The sequence below is a fragment of the Rissa tridactyla genome, chromosome 1 (genome assembly GCF_028500815.1).
Source record: "Rissa tridactyla isolate bRisTri1 chromosome 1, bRisTri1.patW.cur.20221130, whole genome shotgun sequence".
NCBI classification, from domain to species: domain Eukaryota; kingdom Metazoa; phylum Chordata; class Aves; order Charadriiformes; family Laridae; genus Rissa; species Rissa tridactyla.
The window spans coordinates 121,552,686-121,574,986 of record NC_071466.1 but is presented as its reverse complement, the minus strand read 5'-3'; the positions used below and the strand labels follow the sequence as shown (position 1 = coordinate 121,574,986).

Sequence of the window (22,301 nt, the reverse complement as noted above, 5' to 3'; positions counted from 1 at the left end):
AATTGGAATTAATTGTTTCTTTCACTCCTAGTAATTGTGTTGTTTTCTTTCAGAAAGAAACACATTGCCTGTTGTAGAAGCAAAACAAAATACAAAGCTGAGACCAAAGCTGTCGTAAAGCCAGCCCCACTAACACAGCACATATAACATGCCTCGGCTTGCCTTCTTTTTAGCATGTCTTTCCCAAGAGCTGAAGGAAGTTCTCTGGGAGTGTAGAAATTAATGTAAAAAATTGTTGTGACTGTCTCGCCTTTTTTTTTTTTTTTTTTTAATATCCCTCTTGCTTGATTATCGACCTGATTTTGTCCCAGTTACTCATCCCTAGGAAAGAAGGATTTGCAGTGTCTGGGGTGCAAGTATATTTGTTAGTGCGTGTAATATGCAGCACACTTCTGAGAGGGTCTGCACAGCCAGAGGTATTCACAGCCCACAGCCACCAGGATGCTCAACCCTCATGCAGAGAAGAGGCATGTAAATGAAGATCAGTGAGAGAGACATGAGCAGTCATCAATGCAAAGAGCCCAACAGGTTTTGCTGGGAAATGTGACAGAGGAAGAGAATGCGAGCTTAGGTATGGATGTCTTAGATGTACCGAAGATCCATGGCTGTTTGATGCCCGACAGCCCCCGTTCCTGTTAAGTCCATCTAATACCAAGCCTCCCTTTACAGCAAAGTTTAGGTATCTTTCATTTTACACATCTACTCTATAGGTGGAACGCAAAGCAAAATGTAAAACGTTTCCAGCCCTTTCTTGCCACATAAAGGGACCCCGGAACATTTTGCGGGTTTTATCCCTAGCCCTCATGGTTAACTTTCTCCTCTGGGAAACATGGTGCAGTTTCTGCTGGAAAAATTGGCCAGGATATCAAACTATCAACCCTTCAGCATTTGCTTGTGTTCTAGAAGTAAGTTTGAGGGAGACAAAACATGTGGTTGTCCACTATCACTTGGCTGAATCACCAGCAAAATGATAGCTGGTGGCAGATCCTCTGGACCAGGCTGGACCTCCTAGTAGACCTATTTGAGCATTCATGGCTTGAGGAAGCGTTGCTTGAATTTGATGATTAAGGGGGATTTATATGAGCAGAGCCAGGAGATGAATGAGCAGAGCCTAACAGCCCTGCTGTAAACCTCCAGCAGGTGGCATGCCCTGTAAAACTTAGTGGGGTTGGACTCCACTCTAAGGCTTTATTTTCTTTCCCTGTTAAACAAGAGCAACTTGCAGCAGCTGTATCGTATTCTTTTCCTTAAACCTATACAAGTGTCCCTGGTTGCTGCCTCAACTGGTTCTGCCCAAATGAGGTCATTAGTTCAGAAATCAAGGGAAGAACCAAGGTATGTGTTATCAGCAGAGCGTGTCCACCCAGAAAGCAAAGGAAAGAATAAAGAATAGACCTCATTCGTGACAGAAGGGATTTCAGATTGCCTCTTCCACCAGCACGCAGGGCGTATTGCAGGGGAAGAAATAAAAAGAGAGGAACAAAGAAACCTCTGGATTTTAGGACAAGAGGTCTCTACTTACTCTCTTTCTCACTAACTTCAAAGGCTTTGTTACACCAGACAGCTGGTGTCAGCTCGGCCACCACCAGCTCCAGAAAAGGTGATATATAAAGAAAGAACTTTGCAAAATTCTTCAGAGATTGCTGAGCCGAGGCAGAGCATTTTAGAAAGAAACAGTTGACGTGAGAGCACAGAATATGACAGAAAGGGGTGGTTTTGGGTTTCTTGTTCTTCTATGACTATAAAAAGATGGTGAATTTTTTGCCTTTGCTGGGCTGCCTGGAGTACTTTCCGCTTGCCTCTGTCTGCCTTGAGGTTACCTCTGGTCTTCATCTACTACTTCAGAACTATCCATTCCTTGCTCAGCTCTATTTTCCTCCCTCTCTTCCAAGGAAGAAGCCCTCTTACTTTCCATACCCTTTCATCATTTCCTTCTTTCTTCTCTAAGTTTCCCCAGCCCATTGAAGGAGAAGTAAAATTTGGATAAATATAGAACTTCTCCACTTCAGTAGACATGAGTTACAGCATGAGCTAATATAAAATGTTGCTCAAGTCGCCCAAATATCCCCTTTATTTTCATGAAATAAGGGCAGGAAGATGTCCCTGGGACTTCCTTGCTTTTGTCACTTTGATGGCACAGGGCACTTCTGGATAAGTTTATTTTAAGCTGTATAGTCCGCAGCTCTCTGGAGTTCCCTCTGAAATCCCTTCAACTATAGTGAGGGCAGGTGAGCACAGGAGACTTGCTAACACATTTTTCTCATGAAAAGAAAAATGTCAGTCTCAAACAGTAAGTAGTAGGCTAGTTGCTGGAGACTTGGCCTGCTTTAGAGAGAACCCAAGGCTGGCAGAGGGAAAGTTAAGTGACTTGAGACCTACTCGTCAGTCCTAGGAGATAGCAGAAAATGTTGAAAAAAGGAAGTAGTTGAGCTTGGGCTTTGGTTTGTTAGTTGGCAGAGGAAGGGCACCACTAAATGAAGCATGGTGGTGGAGAAGATGTCTCCAAGGACAGCGGTACCCATCTGGAAGGGCCACTGCCCTGACCCCCAGCCTCCAGCAACAGGTTAGTTCTGATTTTGTCGGGGGGAGGAAATCAGGCACTTTCTTTTTTCGCAGGTCAAAAAGCGCTGCTTTATGCGCTGTGGTACTGAGAGCAGTGGAACAGGCACAACTAACACACAGGTGAGCCTGGGATGACTCTGGAAAGGGGTAAACACCACCCCATTCCTTTGGAATGGTTTAATAACAGTGCTTCAAACTCTCCCATGCATTTGTGTCTTGAGACAGGGGTTCTGGATTTAAGTGGGCAAGTAATGTATGGGCATCTTTGCCAAGTAATATCAGACTGTGCCAAGTCTGATATTTTTCGCATGAGTAATGATGATTTAAAAAAGGAGACCTTTTAGGGCCTTGCAAGAGAAATATTACAATTGGTATAAATGACACGTGAAAACATGTGTCTGCATGTGTGTGAAAGTAGCTGAAGAAACAGCAAATGGCAGACACTGAAGGTCCTGTATTGATTGCAAAGGACGCTGATTCTAATTAATCAAACTGAGAAATAGGTTGTTTCTGCCAAGCCTGGGACAAGCCTGATAAAACTACAACAGAGACAACTTGTCAGTGGAAGATCCTGCAGTCCAACAACAGGAAGATGGCAGCGAGAATGCTCTGTATCACTCATGCTGTCCCTTTTCCTCTCAGCCCAACAGGAAGGTAGCAGCAAAAGCAAAAGACCACTCCCAATGATGTGAAAGACATATCTCAAAATCAGGTTCTCATCACCAGTGAAGAGGAATCCAGAAGATCCTGGCCAGACTGCTTGAAAGCTTGAAGCTTGAGAGTATGAAACTGGGCATAAAATCAACTCTTCTAGAGGTTTTGTATAGTAAAATGACCTTCCCGTTCCATAAGATCTTCCACGGAATTTTTTATGCTAATTTCCTACAGCTTAACATCATAAAAAAAGGTAGGGTTTTTTTTTCTGGACTGAGGATCCAGAAAAGAGGTAGAGTCTTGGCCTAGTACTCAAAATCTTATTGCTGAGCACTGCTGAGCCAGTGACCTGCAGTTAGTTGTTACAGTTTGTGGTAATTACGGAAAAAAAAAAACCAAAACAAAACAATTACTAGGTTGAGGAAAACCTTGGTACATTTGTCCTGCAACTTCCAGTGAAGCCTTACAATAAAGAAGTTCAAGAAATCGATCAGGTCTGAAAAAAAATCCAAATACTTTCTGGAACGCTAAGTATTCACAGTCCAGTATCTGGATGGTGAGTATCACAGCTCTTGGCCATTATTATACATTTATTATTATTGCTGATGCTGCTGCTGTTATTATTACTATACTCTGTACCTGCCGTTGGATTCTAGTTTTAGTGATTTATGATAGCACGGAAGTCTTCAATAAAGATTCGCTCTTGATGTGACTATCAGTACGCTTGAACTGAAACAGGAGATAGAACACGCTCTTAACATACAAGCAATTTGCTCCGTTGCATGCTGGAATGCAGCCCAAAACTTCTTAGAAGGCAGTTCAGGTTTATGCTGCTGGTTTTCACAAGCTTATCTGCCCTGGAGAGCTGACAGAACTAATTACTGACAGCCTTGTATTACTGAAACCTCACGGTGTCCCAGGGGTTTACCCCGTTCTTACTTTAAGAAAGTGATGGGCTTTGGCTTGTTTTGTTTGGTGTTTGGTATTTTTTAATTATTTTTATTTTCTTCAAAGAACAATTTGTTAATTTGGTTGATATTAATAATCCTTGATGGAAAGAGACGCGGGGAGGGGGGGAAGCCGTTGAGGAAACCCTTCGCAGCCGGTTCCAGGGCTAAGAGTGGGCTGGCAGATAATTACGGTGCGTTCACAGACGATTAATCAGGCGTCAGGGCATGAGCTCGGGTACTGCCGGTCGCTGCTCTCCCTGTACCAAAACCCGTAGCCGCCTGCCGGGGCGGCGGGTCCCTGCCTATCGGGCGAGCGAACGGGCGGAGTCCGCCGCCGCCTGCGGGCGGCACTCGCCCCGGGGGCTACCGCGGACGGGACGGGCGGCGGCGAGGTTGTGGGGACGCCGGGGCGCTGTCGCTTCCCGAGATTCGTTTTGTCCTTCCCTCTTTGCTTCCAGGATCTTGGCAGCGCCCGTGCCCGGTGACCCACCGCCGGGGAAGGTGGGGCCGCCGCCCCGGAAAGCGGATAGGAGCAGCTGCTGGGTGTCGCAGCCGGTCCCCGAGCCTTCCCCCCGCCTTTTCTAACCGGGAAGGACACCCCCCCCCGCCCCGGGCCCCGAGGTGACGGATTTACGCAGTAGTTGCCTCACGAAGCTTGCGTGACATCAGAAATCAGCGCCGGCGAGTGGCACCCGGTGCTTATTGGGCTTTATACAACTTTTCAAAAGTTGGAGAAGTTTCACAGAAGATCGCCAAGGACAAGTGGATCCAGCCCAGGGGTACAGTTGGTGGCCCAGGAGACCTCTGAGGTGCAGTTTGGGAAGGTACGGCACAGTGAAGGCTTTGCTTTTTAGTTGCTCTAGTCTTACAAGCTTTTTTTCTTTTTATTTTTTTCCTTTTTTTTTCCTTCTTCTTTGTCTTTCTTTATTTTCCCCTCTAATATGCTAAATTGGGTTTATGACCTAAAGGGACTTTTTCTGTGGCCAGTATAGCTATGCAGTAGCCCATTTCTTCTCCGGGTGAAATCTGTATGAAATCTTGTAGCTACAGTGGGTGTTAAGGACTTTAACAGCATTAAAGCAGTGAGATAGAAGGCTGTTATTGAAAGCTGTGCTTTCCTGCAGGTGTGGCCCATCCTTCTCTGGTTTATACATACTTCTATAACTCAAAATTTCTCCCTTACTAGCTATGCTGGCCCTTGATTTTTGCATGTTTTTAGGAATATCTATCTGAATTTCTTAGAGCCCTACTCAAGTAGCTGGCTATACTGTATGAGCTGACAAATTCATTATTCACTGGGCTTGTTGCCAATGGATTACTGTTTCTTGATTTTACACATAAGAATCTGGTCTGTATTCATGCTTGGTAACTGCGGAGTTGTATCAGGAGTTGTTTTAGCACAGCATGCTTAAAACTTAAGGGCCGGCTACTGGTTGTGTGCATATGCGTTGTGTGCACAAGCTTGATAGGAATTTGTTTCTTACATAGCTTTTTATTTTCTCCCTCTAATTAATTTATTTATTCATCAGCCCTCCTTTTTTAAGCTGTACGATAACACAGAAAATGCTTTACAGTTGATTCTCTCTTCTATTTTTTTGCATGTTGTGAAAGCCTTTAAAAAGTTAGGCTTTGCGTATGCTCTTGACAGAAGACACTCCCAACAAGCATCAGCTAGTTGTGCAGACGTTGGCAAAAAACCTCAGGTGTAGGTGATGTGCGTTACAGACATATTTTATGTGAAATAATGTTTCCACTTAAATATGACACTATCTTCAGTTCCAGGGAGGTCAACAATTCAGTTGTGTTGTGGTAATATTAACTGATGGAGGGAACAGGAAGCAGGCCTAAAGCTGTTTACTAGGGAAGGCAGCAACACAACTCTGTTTTTGCCCTTTTCCCACCTTGGAAATATATTTGTATGCAGCATATGCAGTATGCCCCAAATCTTCCCCAATTTATGCAGTTTTGGACAGATGGGGAGTCCTGAAGTCCTTGGAGAAGTTGCTTTCAAATTGTCCCTTGATCTTGCAAGCTAACGGCACCTCTCTCCCAAGTGCCGCAGCTAGTCCTGGACAGCCAGTACCTCACAATTCTGGTGGATTAATGCCTTTCTAAATTCCATCCTGCAACGTTTTCTCCACCTTGACCAGAGCACTTTCTATGTTGTATAATGAGACCCATCAGAACTCACTGTCTGTCCCCAGAACTATGTTTTTTTTTCACATGACAAAGCTACCGTTAATGTTTGCACCCCAGGGATGTGATGCCACCAGAAGGTGATGTTACTAAGTCATGCATCTCTTCTTATCTTTCTTCAGGTGAAGCAGATTTTTTCCCTTCCAAAATGACTTTCCGAGCTCTGGTTTTGTGCCTGGCTTGTGCTGGGCTTGCAGAGGCAAATGGTAAGTTGAATTTCCTGAAATCTGCATGAAAATTGTTGGGGAACTGGTTTCTGATTCCTGAGGCTTCAGCAGTCAGCGTAAGAGGCAAAAACAGGTGAAATACAGATTGCTTGTGCCATTTGACATAGTTAGACAGCTGAGGCATAGATATGGAGCTGGCAGATGTGACACAAGACCTCCTGGAGCGGCATTCAGAGATGGGAGGGACATGCAGCATCCCATATCTAGAATGACACTGGACACCATTGTTCCCCTGAGTTCACAACATCTCATAGTGGATCCTTCCTGCAGGACCAAATCTCTCTTTTTTTCCTTTCCCTCCCTCTCGAATGCACTGCATACACTGAAGCTATGTAGTCCAGAAATTCTCTCTAGTTCTTCGAGAATGGCTTGGCATGCACTTCCCTTGTGCATTTAATATTCCTCTAGCTTTTAGGAAACAAAAACTGAGTCTTTGCTGAGAATGGGAAGCCATGAGGTGATTTAATAAAACTGAAGTGGGAATTCTGCAGGGATGGGTACTGAAATTGAGTGCGTCTTTTTACTTTGAATAGTTTAGAAGAAAGCCAGAGCCTCAGCCAATGTAAATCAACATAATGTCATTGATTTCTAGCAGGAGGTGGGGGAAGGACTTTTCGGTGGGGGAAAACCATAGAAACAAGATGTAATTGATGGAATTGTTGTGTCTGTGGGTAATCTAGGCTTTAGAATCAGCGTTAGGCTTCTGAGTGTGTGATATATCTGCCCATTTCACTATTTCATGTCACCACAGTCATTCCACAGGCAGAACACAGAAACGTGACAGTGGGCAACAACGTGACTCTCGGCTGTACCCTGACAGAATCCAAGGATGTTGTGCAAGTGACATGGCAAAAGGACTCTGAAAAATCACACAATAATATAGCTACGTACAGTACCCTAAAAGGATTAAAGATTCATGAGCCCTATCAAGACCGAATGAATTTCACGAGTCTGGTACTCAATGAGACAAACATCACTTTTTGGGACACTAGAATGGACGATTCAGGGTGCTACACGTGTCTCTTCAATACTTTCCCTTTCGGCTCCATCTCAGGACGTACCTGCCTGACTGTGTTTGGTGAGGTTCTCTGCAGGGGTATGCCTGTAGTGGGAAAAGAGGTGTTTTCTCAGTCCCAGCATTTTCTTGAGCAGACTCGGGAGCGGCAGTGGTAGGAGCATCCCTCAGTGGAACATGGTGTAGAAACAGAGTGTTACTGCTGTAAGCAAGACTCTGTGGTGTCATATTTGAGCCAGTTGTGGTGGCTTTGGCTCTGGGCTGTCCTCGTTCATTATTCTGAGTAGCAGGTAAAAAGCAAGGAGGGGGATAATTGTTTGTAATCCCCTGAGCAATCCCAGCTGGAACTTGGGCAAACCAACATTGCCGGTTTCCTCTTGGTGCTGGGTACAACCCCAGTGCTGTGAGCTGCTGTGCCGAGCCCTACCGCTGATAGGGAATTGGCAGATAGGAGAGCAGCATGGACCGAGAAATGGTTTAACTGTAACAGACTGTTTTAAAACCCGGGATTTCAGGTTGGGGTATATAACTTCAGTATAAGGGAAGGAGTATTGATTCACCGGGGGGGAGACTTGACCCAATGAACTCTTCTTGCATTCCTGTGCCGTGGGGCTCAGTGTGAATCCAGTAAGCTTTGCTCTGATTGATAATGGTAAAATTGTTGTTACTAATTATGACTCGGTGCTCATTGTGGTGATGGATTGTCTCATTTGTGTGTTGGAAGGTCTCAATGCATCTGTCCATTACAACATTTCCGAAGGTCATTTGATTGCCACCTGTAATGCCGTTGGCTTCCCAGAGCCCACCATCACCTGGAACAACTTATTCAATTCTACTCCTACACAGGAGACAGTCAGGCACACCAATGGGATGGTTTCCATCACCAGTAAGCTGGAGATCTACAACACTCAGAGCATCGGTGCACAGGGTTTGACCTGCAGAGTAAGCAACACAAATGAAAAAATGGAATTGCCTGTGAAAATGAAAAGAGGTAGGTGAACAATACAAGCTATTTGACAGTGTTTTCCTGGCCTTCGTGTTTTGCAATAGCATGTTTGCATAGAACGGGAATGAAATGTGTGTGTGCCAAGTGAGAAGAAAGGAAATCCTACTTTGCTTTCATTGCCATCTTTGAGATGATAACATATGGGAGTCCTGCCCAAGAGGAAAAAAAGCCAAACTAGTCAGCTAGGGAGCTATGGGTTTTTACAGGCACTATGCATTTTGCCACAGGTTGAACTTCAGTTTTCACACAGGCTTTCACAGTTTCTTTGACAATCCAAAGGTAGATATAAATATTTGTCACATGATATCTATCTAGATGAAGTAAAAACTGTGGGTCACCTAATGAACACTGAAGTGGAAGTTGTGAAATTAGTAACAAACTATCTCTGAACAGCAATTGACCAAATGTTTCAGTTAAACTTACTACCTCTTTTGGTGCAGTTAACCTGTATATTATGTTTTAGTTTCTGTGACATTTTGCTAAGACACATGTGTAATGGTTAGGGAGGAATAGTATTTTCAGGCAGACAAGAAGGTGATCAGTTGAAGATACTTACATTGATTTTTATGGGGAAATCTTAAATACGTCAGTGTAACATCTGAATATCTTGTAGTGCTAATTTAATTTCTTCCAACATTCTGTTCTTCTGGAAGGACTTTCACCCCAGTCCTGTAGATGAGAAACAGAAATATTAAAAGCTGAGGTACCATTCTCAGTTCGCACAGGAACATTGACTTAGGTGATTTAAAATTCATGTCTCCAAATCCAGAGCCTTAAAAGGAAGACCACTTGGAAATTAGAAAGACAGGAAAAGCAGCTTGGGATTGTGGGTTAATTCTCAAATTATGTGCTCAAGAAGTGGTTGTTACAGGAATAGTAGTAAAGAGTAAGACCTGACTTCTAATATCTTCTCTGTGAAAGTTCAAAAGCAAACTTTTTCTTAATTCTGAGTGATACTAACTTAAAAAGCATAATAAATCCTTTTTTCCTGTCTCAAATGCAATATTCTTTTGTTTTAGCCTTTTAAAAAGGAAAAGTGTATCTCAGAAAGCAGGGAACTAAGACCATTGTTATTCCTTGCTAGGAGAATGAAAAATCAGCTAATAGCTTGTTGTTTTAACAGCCTTATATTTTAGAGAAATTCAAATGAATAGTTCAACCTAGGTTTTTTAAAAGACGTGATAGTTTTGGCTTGATTCAAATAAATTTTAATTCATAAAGTTTTCCAGCTAGCATCAGTGAGCATTGAAACGAGCCTTCGTGTTACCATTTTGATTAGTGGCAGTCAAATGAAGTGGCTAATACCTAATACCAGGGAGGGACATTTACGCTCAGATGTTGAGTAGAGCTACTTGCAGACATCAAAACATAGCCTGTCTGCTCTTCTGAAAGTTAATTGAGCCTTCATGACAGTGGTAAGTGTTTAACAGTAAAAGGAATACCTCTTACTTTACAAACAAAAACCTCAAATTCTGGACGAACAAAAAAACTCTTCAGAAAGTGTCAAGACTTGTATAAAGTTCTGCTTATGTAGACATGCCAACTACTGTATCAGGTATGGGAATGAGTTTTCTTTGCTGTGGATGAACATGAGCACATCTTCTCTCCACAAAGCATTTTCTGTGGGCAAGTAGGTTCATCTTTGAAGATACACACGCTCACTCTCTCTTTTGAGCAATTGCTGCTTTCATGTAGCTTAGCAATAACTTTCACAATCTCAATGAGGACCACTGTCATTAATCAGATGTCCTCTTGGCTCTTTTTACTCTTTTTTTCCTATATAAATTAGTTCAGTTTGGTGTATTTTTTGTTGGTTTGTTTTTACAGAAGAAGGATCCTCGTTGCTTTGGCTGATGATTATTGTGGGGATTTTAATTGTCATCATAGCTCTGACTGTCACGCTGTGTTGGAAGAAGAGGATGTGCAGGAGGAGTTGAAGTGGTGAGTCACTGATGCATGGAAACCAATGGGTTTTGTAGAACCCATAATAAGGTCTGTTCATCTGCAGAGAAGAATGAGACACTGTTGAGGTACCATTAGGAGGTATGAGACTGTCACATTGGACGAGTAAACTTTATAATAATATGTTTACAGCTATTAGAGGTTGCCTCAGTTGCATGTTATTTTACGAGCTGTTTTCCCACTGCTACTGCCGAGGGACAATGCAAGAGTACAAACTCTGAGGGGAGGATCCGAGCAGAGCAGGACATGCTGCTCGTGGTTTGCTTTAAGGCAGAAGTCTTACCAGAAGCAATGCCCTGGTCTTTCACATTTTCATGGAGGGCCACAAAACTGTCCAGTGTAAGTATGCTGAAAGAATTTTTGGCAAAAGAGGTGTGTTGGAGAGAAACCCACTTATGCACACTGACATGATGTCAAGGGTATGACTTTCTTCTGTCTTTGTATTTTTAAGACAAACCATGTAATAGGATGGAGAAGCACACTCAAACTTGGCATGTGAGCCTGCTTACTAATGATGAGTTAAAGAGAAAGTGCAGTCAGTGTAATGTCCTTGTATGTGTGATGACCTGATCACAGATCAACTCAACTTTCTAGTCTTAATTACTAACAACGGAATGAAAGGAAAAAATTAGAGGAGGCGGGAGGCCTTAGGCTCCAGAAATTGCAGAAAATTGGTGGTTGTTGGTAGTTTCACTCTTGTTTAACTAGATCAAAATGCTGTGTCTGGCTTTAAATTCTACTGATATGTTCAGAAACACCAGCACATATTAACTCAGTTCCTGATATTTAGATACTTGCTTCATGATGATAATGTGATGTAAGGTAGGGAAGTGTTTCCAGGAATTGTTAACTTATACCTACAGCATCTACTGTTATGAGAGGCTGATCTAGTAAATCTGCTACTGCCAGAGATGCAAAATTCTTCACTGAAAGAGAAATAAACACTTATTACACCCCAGATATAACTTCTTAATTGTAAAGCATATACGAGCTTTCCATTGATCCTATAAGCAATTCAGAAGAGAAAATTTCTGTTGAATTTTTAGACCAACCTGGAAGTTAAAGGGCAAGGAGCTGGTCCTTTATGTTTTTTAAAGGATCAGAAGAAAAAGGTGAAATGCTCAAAAGAAAGACGTGTATCTTCATTCTTGAACAACCATTCCAAACACAAATGAGCTTATACTAAGTAGACCTTGAAGGAGGGACCTTGAGGGAGAGGTCTGGGATCACCCGCTAGAGCAGATCAGAGAGTGAACAGGCACTAAAAAGTGTAGGTGCAGCCTTGCAGTGTTTCAAAGGCTCTTCATTGCATCATGCCAGATGAGGAGAACGACACAGGGATGCTGTGACTGCACTGGTGCCTGGAGCAGGAGCAGGGTCGGTCAGTGAAACATTGCTTGGCAAGTACTAGGTTGTTCATGTTTAGACTGGGCTGAGGATGTTAACATACCTCCTGGTGTGATTCTGGCCCTTGGATAATAGCGGTTCCCCAGGCAGTGCCTGCACGTGGTTCCAGCAATAGCTTATGACAGGACCATCCCCAGCAGGCAGTGTGGTTAGCTTCACAGTGGGTTTCCTATGCCCTACTCCATCTGCTAAGCATGAGGCTTGGAACCCTCAAGCCATTTCACACATCCTTGTGCCACGTCGTGGATCGTACAAGACATGATTTCTTGCTGTGGAGACGCTGCTCTGATGCACAACAACAGAGCCAACACATTACTTCGGAAACTTGGAATAGAGCCCCCTCCCCTCCCCTTGTAAGAAAAGCATAAGACACAGAAAAGCATAATATGTTTAAACTGAAAGCACTGTGCCCCTTCTCCCATAGCTAATGGCTCAGAGCTTGAAGCCCCCATGTGTCATCAGGAGAAGTGGGGTCTCACGCCTTGCTGCCTGGGAGGGCGTCTGGATTTCTGGCCTCATGCGTGTGCTGGTGTGTCACAGGCTCGAGACTTCATGTAAATACCTGTTCAGTGGGGCAAAGAGGGTAAATTAGACAAGCAGTGTGTAGCAGTGGGTGTAAGTTCATTGTATTAGAGTTTATCAACAAAAGGAGGATTTGAGGGACTTCAATTGTTAGTGTTCCTTCCCATTTATCGTAGGTTTTGATGAACTGTGGCGCCAGGATGTGACTTCTGCAGTGGGCTTGTAAGTTGTTCAGTCTCTCTTCTTTTAATGTAGTCTAGTTTTTATCAGTCCTAGTCTGTAACTTTTCAGTTGCATTTTAGTCTTGAGTTTTGAAAATGTAATACGCTGACCTGGATCCTTTTTGCATAAAGGCAGCATTACTTCATCCAGAGTTATTTTGAACAGCTGATCTTATTCCTTCAGACCGTGACAGCTTAGGGAAATGTGTAGTCTATCTTCCTAATGTACATCTGTTTCCCAGAAGGCCTCATTAATTAGTTTGTTGTAAAACTCCAGTACTGGTGCAGTTTGATCATTCTGTCACCATCTGATTGTGTGGGGGGTTTTTTAATTTTTTTTCTGCTGTCAATTGCTGGAAGTTACTTACAATTTATCTTGTTTATGGTTCCACTGTCACTTTCCCAGCCTAATCTTGAGAAAGCCAAGAATACCTGGGAGCTACAGTAATTTTTAATGCTATGTTTAAAGTGCATTACCACTCCGCAAATACCACATTGTAATGAGGAAATCCCCTATGCATCCTTAGCTCCCCTCTGAGCAGCACACGGTGGACCCTAGTCTGGTTTCGCAGTGACTTGTTTTTTCCCCGATGGTCTGTAAAATTTGTTTATGCTTTTTAAAGCATTGGTTGCAGTTGATTCACCCGAAAGAGAATAACATCTTGCAGAAAGCCCTTTTCTGGTTTTATTCTCTATTATCTGCAGATTGTGTTGGAACAAGGAGCAGCTCCTACGTACATATTTCAGGACGCGCTTTTTGTAACAGCACAATAGAGAGCTAATAGCGCTGGGTGGAGGATTCCGATGTCTGTCTGAGGTCATTATCTGGGCCTTCAATACTTCTTTTCATTCTCCACTAGATAACAAGCAAAGCCTTTCCAGTCTTGTCAAGATGCCCGGTTTTAAAAGTAAAACAACAGCTTTTTGTTTGGCTGGGGACCATTCTCCATCAAAGTTTCTTCTCTTCTGCTGTTGAGAGTATGTTTAGTTTTTGCTTTGCTTTTATTTTTGTTGTTTCCCTCTTCTCCATGGTAGACGCTTGGGAATCAGGTGAAGAGCTGGGGCTCAAAGTTGATCTCCTGTCCCTCAGGTATTTGTGTTGTGTATGTTACAGAGCATACATACATTTGGGTTTCTCCCTGAAAACATCCCAAGTGAAGCATCTTCACAATGTCTGGCAAAAAGTCACTCGTTTGGAAACAAACTGAGCAGCCTTTTTGGTGAGAGCTGATGCAAAAGCTTTGGAAAACTCACACCTTCATCCTCTGCCAGGCAGTGAGACAAACCTATCTGTCGCTATCGCTCAGTTTAAGCATGATGAGTAGGCTGCAATGGATCGCCAGACATAACTTCACCCATGCTGGAGATTTCTCAGTAAAAAGAGATTTCTTCTGGTGAAAAGTTACACAATTTCCTTCATGGCTCAACTAACAGCTTAACTGTAGACACCGACAACATGAAGCAGTCCAGGTAACAAGCCGAGTGCCTGGATAAAAACAAAATTAAGGCTGTTACTCTGAATAAATTCCTGTGATTTACCTGTTGCATACGTGTCTCAACCTGAATGATTTGCACAGCATCAGTTGTTTATTTCAAGGCTTGCAGGAGGATAATATTTCAGCTTGGCCGCTTAAAAAGCTTTATAGTCAGTTCTCAGGACCTAGCAGCCTGCAGGGGAAAAACATTCCACGCAAAGAGTTTTCTGGAGGCTTGTGGTGGTCTGTGAGGAAGGGCTATTTCACAAATGGATATAAAGGCCAGCATGATATTTATTATTTTTTTTTAAGCATTGGTATGTTGATTTTTTTTTTTTGGGGTAGCTTATGCATGTTTTGCCAAGTGGAAAGCTTTAGAAATGGTCAAATAGTACATTTGTGTTTAAAAAGCTCTAACAACAGGACAAAAAATTCTTGGAGCTTGTTGTTGAATAGATATGAGGCGACTTAAGAAAGCTGAGCAGGTTAGGTGAGCCTGAAAGAAGAAAACTTGGAGTGATAGAAGAAGAAACTAGGTCAGATCAAAATATCTGTTCTGTAAAAAGTGCCAACATAGCAATGTTTTTTTCCTGTTCAGGAATTGAAACATTCAGGTTTTCCTTCAAGCGGAAATTTTATGGAACTTAGATTAAGCGGCATTAAAGTTTGTGTTTCAAGATGTTTGTGTTTGAATACAGCCAACTGTATTTCAAAGAGATGCTGAACCTCAGTGTAGCTCAAGTGTTACACAAGTGATATAAAACAGATGGAAAATACCTCTTTGTTACCAGCTAGAGATCACTTAATACCCTGAATAGGAATTCCAGACACTCTGATTATTATTTTTTGAAATTTGAAAGTTGCTACAAATAATATAGATTCAGGTCTGTTAAGCCGCAAATAGCAATTTGGTTGATGAGCTGTAATACGTAGGTGTCAGAAACCTAAATTTTAGTGTCCAAAGAAGTCTTGAAAGACTGTGAAATATGGGAGTCTTGTGCCGGAGATTCCAATTCTTTGTGAAAGTTTACAGGAATAAGTGCTTGTGCACACTTTCCATTGGTTTGTTTATAGTAAAGATAGGAATTATTTCTGGAAAAGCCATTAGAGTAGTATCCTCTAGTGTTTATTCAGTGTGGCAAAGGCTGTGTTTCTAAGCTTTGGCTTAAAAAATACGGCAATTCTTATTTTATCTGTAGGACTTGACTTATTTCTTCAGTAGATTTGCTTTGGCATTCCGCTGTTTTTCTTAATATTAAGAACCTAGGTAGTTGAGAGCAACATAGTAGCAGCTCGGTTTTAGGAGACTTTTCAGCGTAATTTTTCCTAACGTGACAGCTAAATAGCAGCCTTTCAGATGATAAACTCGGCACATAACTCCCTCTTTCATGAGGCAGATGGATATAAGGCACACTGCTTACAGAGGAATGGGTCTCTGGCCGTCCTGTCCCAGATGGGGAGACTCATTTTAGAATCGCCTTGGTTTCCTCCCAAGTGTGGCTTTGTCATGAGTAGGAGATTATATTTGTCCTATTTTGAATTCCCCAAAATAGCAAAAATATGCGGTGGTATGTTTACAACAGCCTCATTCCTTTACCATTTTTAACACTACACCAAAAAAAAACCCCAGAAAACAAAAAACCACAGTGTAGAAACATAGTAGCCAAACAGACCTAAACAGAGCTAATGAGGGGAAAAAGAAAAAAAAACCCAACACAACAAAACAAAAACACCCAAAAACCACCAAACTACAAAAACAACCATACACAAATGTCAACAGAGGGGTAATTCTGCTGTCAGGCTGCCCATCATGCAGAAATATTTCACAACTCAAGTGAAGATGTTTTCTGGGTTTAATCATACGCTGCTAGACAACTCCCGTTCCCTAGTAAGTCCCTTAATTTTCTGATCACAGAAAGGTGCCTGGCAGTACCTTCCAGTCTGCATCATACACAGAGAGAGCACGGGTGCTTTTTCCAAGCTTTCCGTGATTTAGTGCTACCCGTTTTCATTGCGAAGGGCAGGGGTGGCTGGTGCTTTGCTCATTTTCCCATCGTGTTTTGCCCCAGCGTTTTTTTGCTGGGAAAAGCGTGCTCCTTGTCCTGCTTCCCATTTTGGAGAAGAGCTGGGAGAAGGAGTGGCAGAGGAGGAAAGGGGGGAAGGCACATAGATGAATTCAGGTCTCCTGGGGCATGGCTTGGGTTTTTGTCTGGAAGGATGAAATGAATCCCGTTTGCCACTGAAAGTATGAAGGTAGTGGCGTGGGAAACAGCTCAGGAGAGGTGTGGAAGTACGGGCTACTAAAGACGAAATTCTTTCTTTGCAAACAGGGAGGCCTTCATTATGTGTGACTAACACAATTCCTGTGCCTCACATCTGTGCTTGTATTTCATTATGAAGTAATTTTCCAGTTCTTCATTCTCCTTTTCATTCTGACAATAGGGGTTTGTATATAAGCAGAAAATGAAATGGCTGGCAGCTGAAAGGGAGGAAAAATAGCACTCTTGTGATATATGAATAGTTGCCCCTCTGTTTCAATTTCTTGTTTACTTTCTTGGGAAGAATTATTTATGTGCTCAACTGTGAAATGTTTTTCCTTTGCAAAATACTATGGCTCAATGCAGAGTGATTAGGTAAGGAGATGGAAACCTTTCTCTTACTCTTCTACGTGAAAAGTAAGGATGCCATATATTTTATTATTTTTTCAAAGCCACATAAAGGTAGTGTCATAAATTTGGTCTCAAACATCAGAATGATATTCTGAAATATCAAACTATTTATATATTCAATAATTAGCCTCATTTGTGTATTACCAACCAGGAATGTTGATTTGCTTTTCACAGTTTATAAATCCATTTAGAGTTTTATATATTTCTTATCTCACTGTCATATTTTGAATTCTGCAGTGTGTGTGGTTTCCAGAATTAAAAAAAAATAAAATGTTTGGTTTAGTAGTAGGTATGTAGTAAGTTTGGGGTTTTTTAAAAAAAATCATGTAACCTTGTCTTCAGATCAGTTTTTTAAAAATCTGAAATGTTGTTTGAACTGGTATTGATGGCCTTAGTTTAATGAAAATACAGAGTAATAACTTTTCCAATTCATTTGTTATCGTATTAGTAGGAAACGGAAAATGCCTTTTTGCTTTTTTTGCCTTTTTTTTTGTTAGTAAATCATTCTTATTGTATGCAAATAGATTAATATTAATTCTGAAAATTTGTCATGCCACATTCCATGTCTTTTGCTAGGAAATGCCGCCTTAATTTTTTCCACTGTTTAAATATGCAGTAAGGCTTTGCACTCAGCTGCCAATTTCTACATTTAAAAAGGGACACTACATTGTCCAGTTACTTTTGAGGTACCTTATTAAATTTTCGGGAGATGCAAGCAATTGAATGTCAAGCCATGCTTATGTTGAGGCAGTGGGGGGGTTCTGGGGTGCGCTGTGTAGCAGTAGTTGGGATGGCCGCAGTCAGCTTAAGGGCTGGCTGATGGTGCTGTGCAGCACAAGCAGTGAGTGCCACCACATGCTTGCTGCTCCGGTGTTTACCTGAAGGCAGGAACGGCTTTGAAGATTATCTTTCCAAATTTCCGTCGTAGGCCCAGAACCACAGGATGGCAGGGCTTGGAATGGACCTTCGGAGACCATCTAGTCCAACCCCCCTGACAAAGCAGGGTCACCTAGAGCAGGCTGGACAGGAACGCATCCAGGCGGGTTTTGAATATCTCCAGAAAAAGAGACTCCACCACCTCTGGGGTCAGCCTGTGCCAGTGCTCTGTCACTCTCAAAGGAAAGGATTTTTTCCTTATGTTCAGATGGAATTTCCTGTGTTCCAGTTTGTGCCCGTTGCCCCTTGTCCTGTCGCTGGGCACCACTGAAAAGAGTCTGGCCCAGCCTCTTGACACCCGTCCTTTAGATATTGATAAGCATTGATGACATCCCCTCTCAGTCTTCTCTTCTCCGGGCTAAACAGACCCAGGTTCCTCAGCTTTTCCTCATAAGAGAGATGCTCCAGTCCCCTGATCATCTTCGTAGCCCTCGTATGTGTTATGGTGGGGTGTGCAAACTTCATCCTGACATGTGTGTGTGTGCATCTCCTCCAGGTTTCTGAGGAGGGCTGGCTGCTGTTTGCTGTTTAAAGCAATAGGAAAGGGAAGAGCAGAATGGCCAGTGAGGTGGGTGAAGGCACGCTGCCACGTGTTCCCAGAGAGTGCTCCAAATGCCAGTAGGGCAAAGGCCAGGAGTCTTTTTTTAACCACATCTCTTTGGCCCATCGTCGCTAGGCACTGTAATCAGAGCTGTAGAGTGATTTAGAATAATTTTAGGGTGGGAAGACTATCTTTGGTGGGGGAGAGACAAAAAAAAAAATCTAGCAGTTGCCTTTTATGGAGTACTGTGAGCTGGGCTGATTTTTAAATCTTGGTGATTGAAATCGCCAGGTAAGAAGCTTTGATTTAAATCTTCCAATGTAGTTTCGATTTCTCCTTCTCTGTTTTCATTAGTGTACTTAAAAATAAATGTTTGTTGTTGTGGTTGTACTATACAGGTTTCCCTTCAGCAATGGTAAACGTAAATTCACGTCTAAGTTGCTTTCTTGCGTACTATAAATTACCTGGCTTTTAAAACACCTTTTTCAGTAATGTGTTTCCCTCTACACTGGTATGTCTTTTGGCAGGTACTGCCAAGCAGGATCGCTTGGCTTCCTCCCAAGGCCAAGCGGTTTGTAAGCCAGCTCCTGCCCTTCTCCTGGTAGTAAATGGCTTTGAATGGGGTCTTGGCGAGCTGGGTAGTTTATCCCCACCCAAGGAGAAAATGCTGTTGCATAGTATGATATTTTCATAACTCTTGTTTTCAGGCTTTCTCATAAATATGCTCCCAAAGGAATTTTTTTTGCTTAAGGAGAAAAGGGGAGAAATTTATTTCCCTTCCCCCCGCCCCCCCAGTTTTAAGATTATTCCTCCTTGGAGCATGACAAAATAATGAGAGGGCTGAACATCCCTCAGAGTATCCATTTTGAGAAGTTGGCGGCGGGATGTTGTCGGTGTGGGGCAAGCTGGATGGAGTCCGTGCTGCCCGCTGGGAGCGGTGCCGCCGCCTGTGGCTCCACAGGCATCTCCTGCGGTGCTCCGGGCAAGCAGCGCTGGGCTCAGGTATTCTGGGTTTAGGCACAGATCCTTCTGCGTAACAATACTTTGTGTGGCAGGCGTGCGTCTGTGCTGTTAAAGGTAACGTATCTTCTTAAATTTAAGGTAAGGTATTACCTGTCGTGAGCAAATGAAGCAAGGGGGAGCACAGGCTGAAGTCAGTTCCATTGTGGTTTAGGAAGACACGCTACTCGTTGTACAGCAGGGAAGGTCCTATGGTTGTTCACTAAAGGGCAGTTTGAGACTGTTCCTCCCCACTTTCCCCACTGTTTGTTTCTCCCCCCAACACCCAACAGCAACCAGCCTGCTCAGCAAGATCTGAGGCAGCAACACAATGGCCACTATTCATCCATTTTCCTGTTTTTTTTTCTTTGTGTTCTAGGATCCTAGAGGATTTCGATTCACCTACCAGATCACTACAGCCTAGCAGCCTGAAGTCAACATTACAAGCAGTGACTGGACGGACTGGAAAGAAACAGCAATAAAAAGGAAATACATCACTCTACCCTTCATAGACACAGAGTTGATCACTGAAAAGACTAGCACAATGTTTGTTATCCGGTCTAGATGCCTATTCATAAAAAGTGGGACCAGAGGGACCACTTAGTCCGCTCCTCTGCTGCTGGGCAAAATCTGCTTTGCTTGTGCCACTCTTGGTACTGCTAGTGTGCAAAATGTATTTGCCTTCTTCCAGTTGAGTTTTGAAAATGTCCATGGATGGAGGCTCTGCAGGCTCTGTGGGGATGCTCTTCCAGTGCCTAATCGCTCTCGCGGTAAAGAGGGGTTTAATTTTTGCAAACATCTGTCTGCAATTTCACTTGCAGCAACTCTTCATTCATCGCCCTCTTCCTGACATCTGGTTTTCCTTCTCTTACCCGTCTGACCCAACTCCTTTTCCTTGGTGTACGTATGAATGTGCCAATGACCGTATAGCTTAACTCTCGACCTGCTGGACTCAAACCACACCAAATGTGCCAAAATTCTTGGGGAGGACCAATAAGGCTCCAGGCAGGTTGCAGATTAGAGGCAGTAGCTGTCACACTTGGTAAAGAAGAGTTATAAGTAGTTTATTTAATTTGGCTTTTCTTTCAAATCCCGAGGTGGTGGATTTTTTTTAATATATAAGTGAGGAGGAGATGAAAGTGAAGCCCAGTAGTTGGAAGTATTGCCATCCCCATCTTTCTTTTCCTTTCTGTTTTGCTGTCATTCTCTTTCTGTTTTTAATGGAAAAACTCTGTTAATATCCCAAAGTAGCCCTTGCTTAGCTGTCAAAATGCGTGTCCTAAGTTTGTCAGTAGTTCTCATGGTCATCTTATGCACTGTTCAGAATAGTCTCCCCGTCTTCATCCTTTTTTGTGGTGTCTTTTTAAACACAGACAAATACCTCTGCTGGCCAAAAGCTATTATTCCCTACTTGGACCTTGTGTGGGATGTTACAGTCTGGAGCTAACTATCGTGTGTCACTGCTGCGAATGTAATGGTATCAGTGGGGAATTTTACAGAGGCAGAATTGACTGCTTTGTCATGGTTTTGGTAGCGGAGAAAGATACTGCACTGCTCTTGCAAGCTGGGACCTAACGCTGGTCCTGCCCTAGGCAGGACCAGAGCCCCTCTCCCCACCACTGCCCCTGGTTGCTCCTTGCTGCCTGCCCAAGCCTGCAGATCTGGCCATTCCCAGGCTTAATCCTCCAGTTGCCCATGTGCCCTGCTTGCTGGGGCGTCTCCCGGGCACTGCCTTGCAGCTTTTCTCATTTGTGAGGGGTGGGAGCCTCGGCGTGCCCTCTGCCTCCCGGCACCTCGCCAGGGCTCCATGCCCGCTTCATTTGTTTGTGCATCTGCAACATTCCATCTTACTAAGTGCGTAGCGTTTTGGGGGTTTTTTTTATGTCATACGTTTACCAAGAGTACAAACTGTCAGTCTCAAAAAATCAGCCGAGAAGATCTAGCAGATGCAGGACTTGTGATAAGTGTTCAGAACCAGTATTTTGTTGGGTTCCAGAGCAGCGGCCTCTCTAGAGTCTGGCAGAAGTTGTGTGTGTGTGTGCGCATATATATAGGTCTGTATGTATTATTGAGGACATGAGGGGTGACGTTTGCTGTTACTGTTGTAGGTGCAATATGAATTGTTTATTTATACTTCTAATTTAAAAAAAAAAATAAATCTGATCCATCCAAAACACCAACTGGTCCATTTGATTTTTTTCTTCTGCTTGTTTGGGATATCAGAAACACTTCATTGCAAATTGTGCTTTTTTTTATGGTTTTGATTTACACTTTGCTTCCTTTCTGTATACAGAAAGTGGGACTTCAGGGGGTTTTTAAGATAGTTTGGGGTTTGTTTTTTTCAAAAAGAAATTTAAGCAAAACATCCTTTGAGAAAAATTTACAGAAGTATTTTTGACCACAGCAGTGCTGTGGTTTACTTCAGATTTGAAAATAATTTCCATCAACCAAAAAAATAGTATTTTATATATTTAGTGATATTTTGTGTGTGCCATGTTCATTGCTTAATGATTCTTTATCTGAAGTTACATGCTCTACTGATGTACAACTGTCCTTATTTCTGTATTTGCCTTTTTTGTAAAGAAGCCAAATAAAGTAACTTTGAACATAAGGCCACGATTCCTTTAATTTGTAGCACACTGTTTGCGAGCTTTTATAAATCAATGAGGGAAGCCTCATACATGAGCTCTAAGCGCTTGAATAATTCCTTTGGGAAAGGCAGTAGTGACCTGGTGTATTCTTTAAGATGAGATCTTTTGAGAGGAATAGTGAAACCACAATAATTTTTCTTTGTCATGGCACGAGCTTGCACTTTTATTTAAAGGATGTGATAGTGAGAAACTTGGATCTAGTTAAAAGGACGTGGCAATGCTGTCATCTCCCTAAAGGAGCCGAACGTCATGGGATTATGTCCTAAGTCTTGCAATACCAGTGAAAGGCAGCAGTTTATTGCTCGTGT

General features: G+C 42.7%; 1 protein-coding gene across 1 annotated transcript; it reads left to right on the top strand.

Annotated features, from left to right (window-relative positions):
- The first annotated feature begins 4,772 nt into the window (after positions 1-4,772).
- Positions 4,773-22,071, top strand: LOC128904161 (OX-2 membrane glycoprotein-like). Its single transcript, XM_054188116.1, has 6 exons — positions 4,773-4,990; positions 6,485-6,568; positions 7,341-7,667; positions 8,329-8,595; positions 10,438-10,551; positions 19,722-22,071. Exons 2-5 carry the CDS (start codon positions 6,511-6,513, stop codon positions 10,545-10,547), a joined length of 762 nt encoding a protein of 253 aa, XP_054044091.1. The 5' UTR covers positions 4,773-4,990; positions 6,485-6,510; the 3' UTR covers positions 10,548-10,551; positions 19,722-22,071.
- The last annotated feature ends 230 nt before the right edge of the window (positions 22,072-22,301 follow it).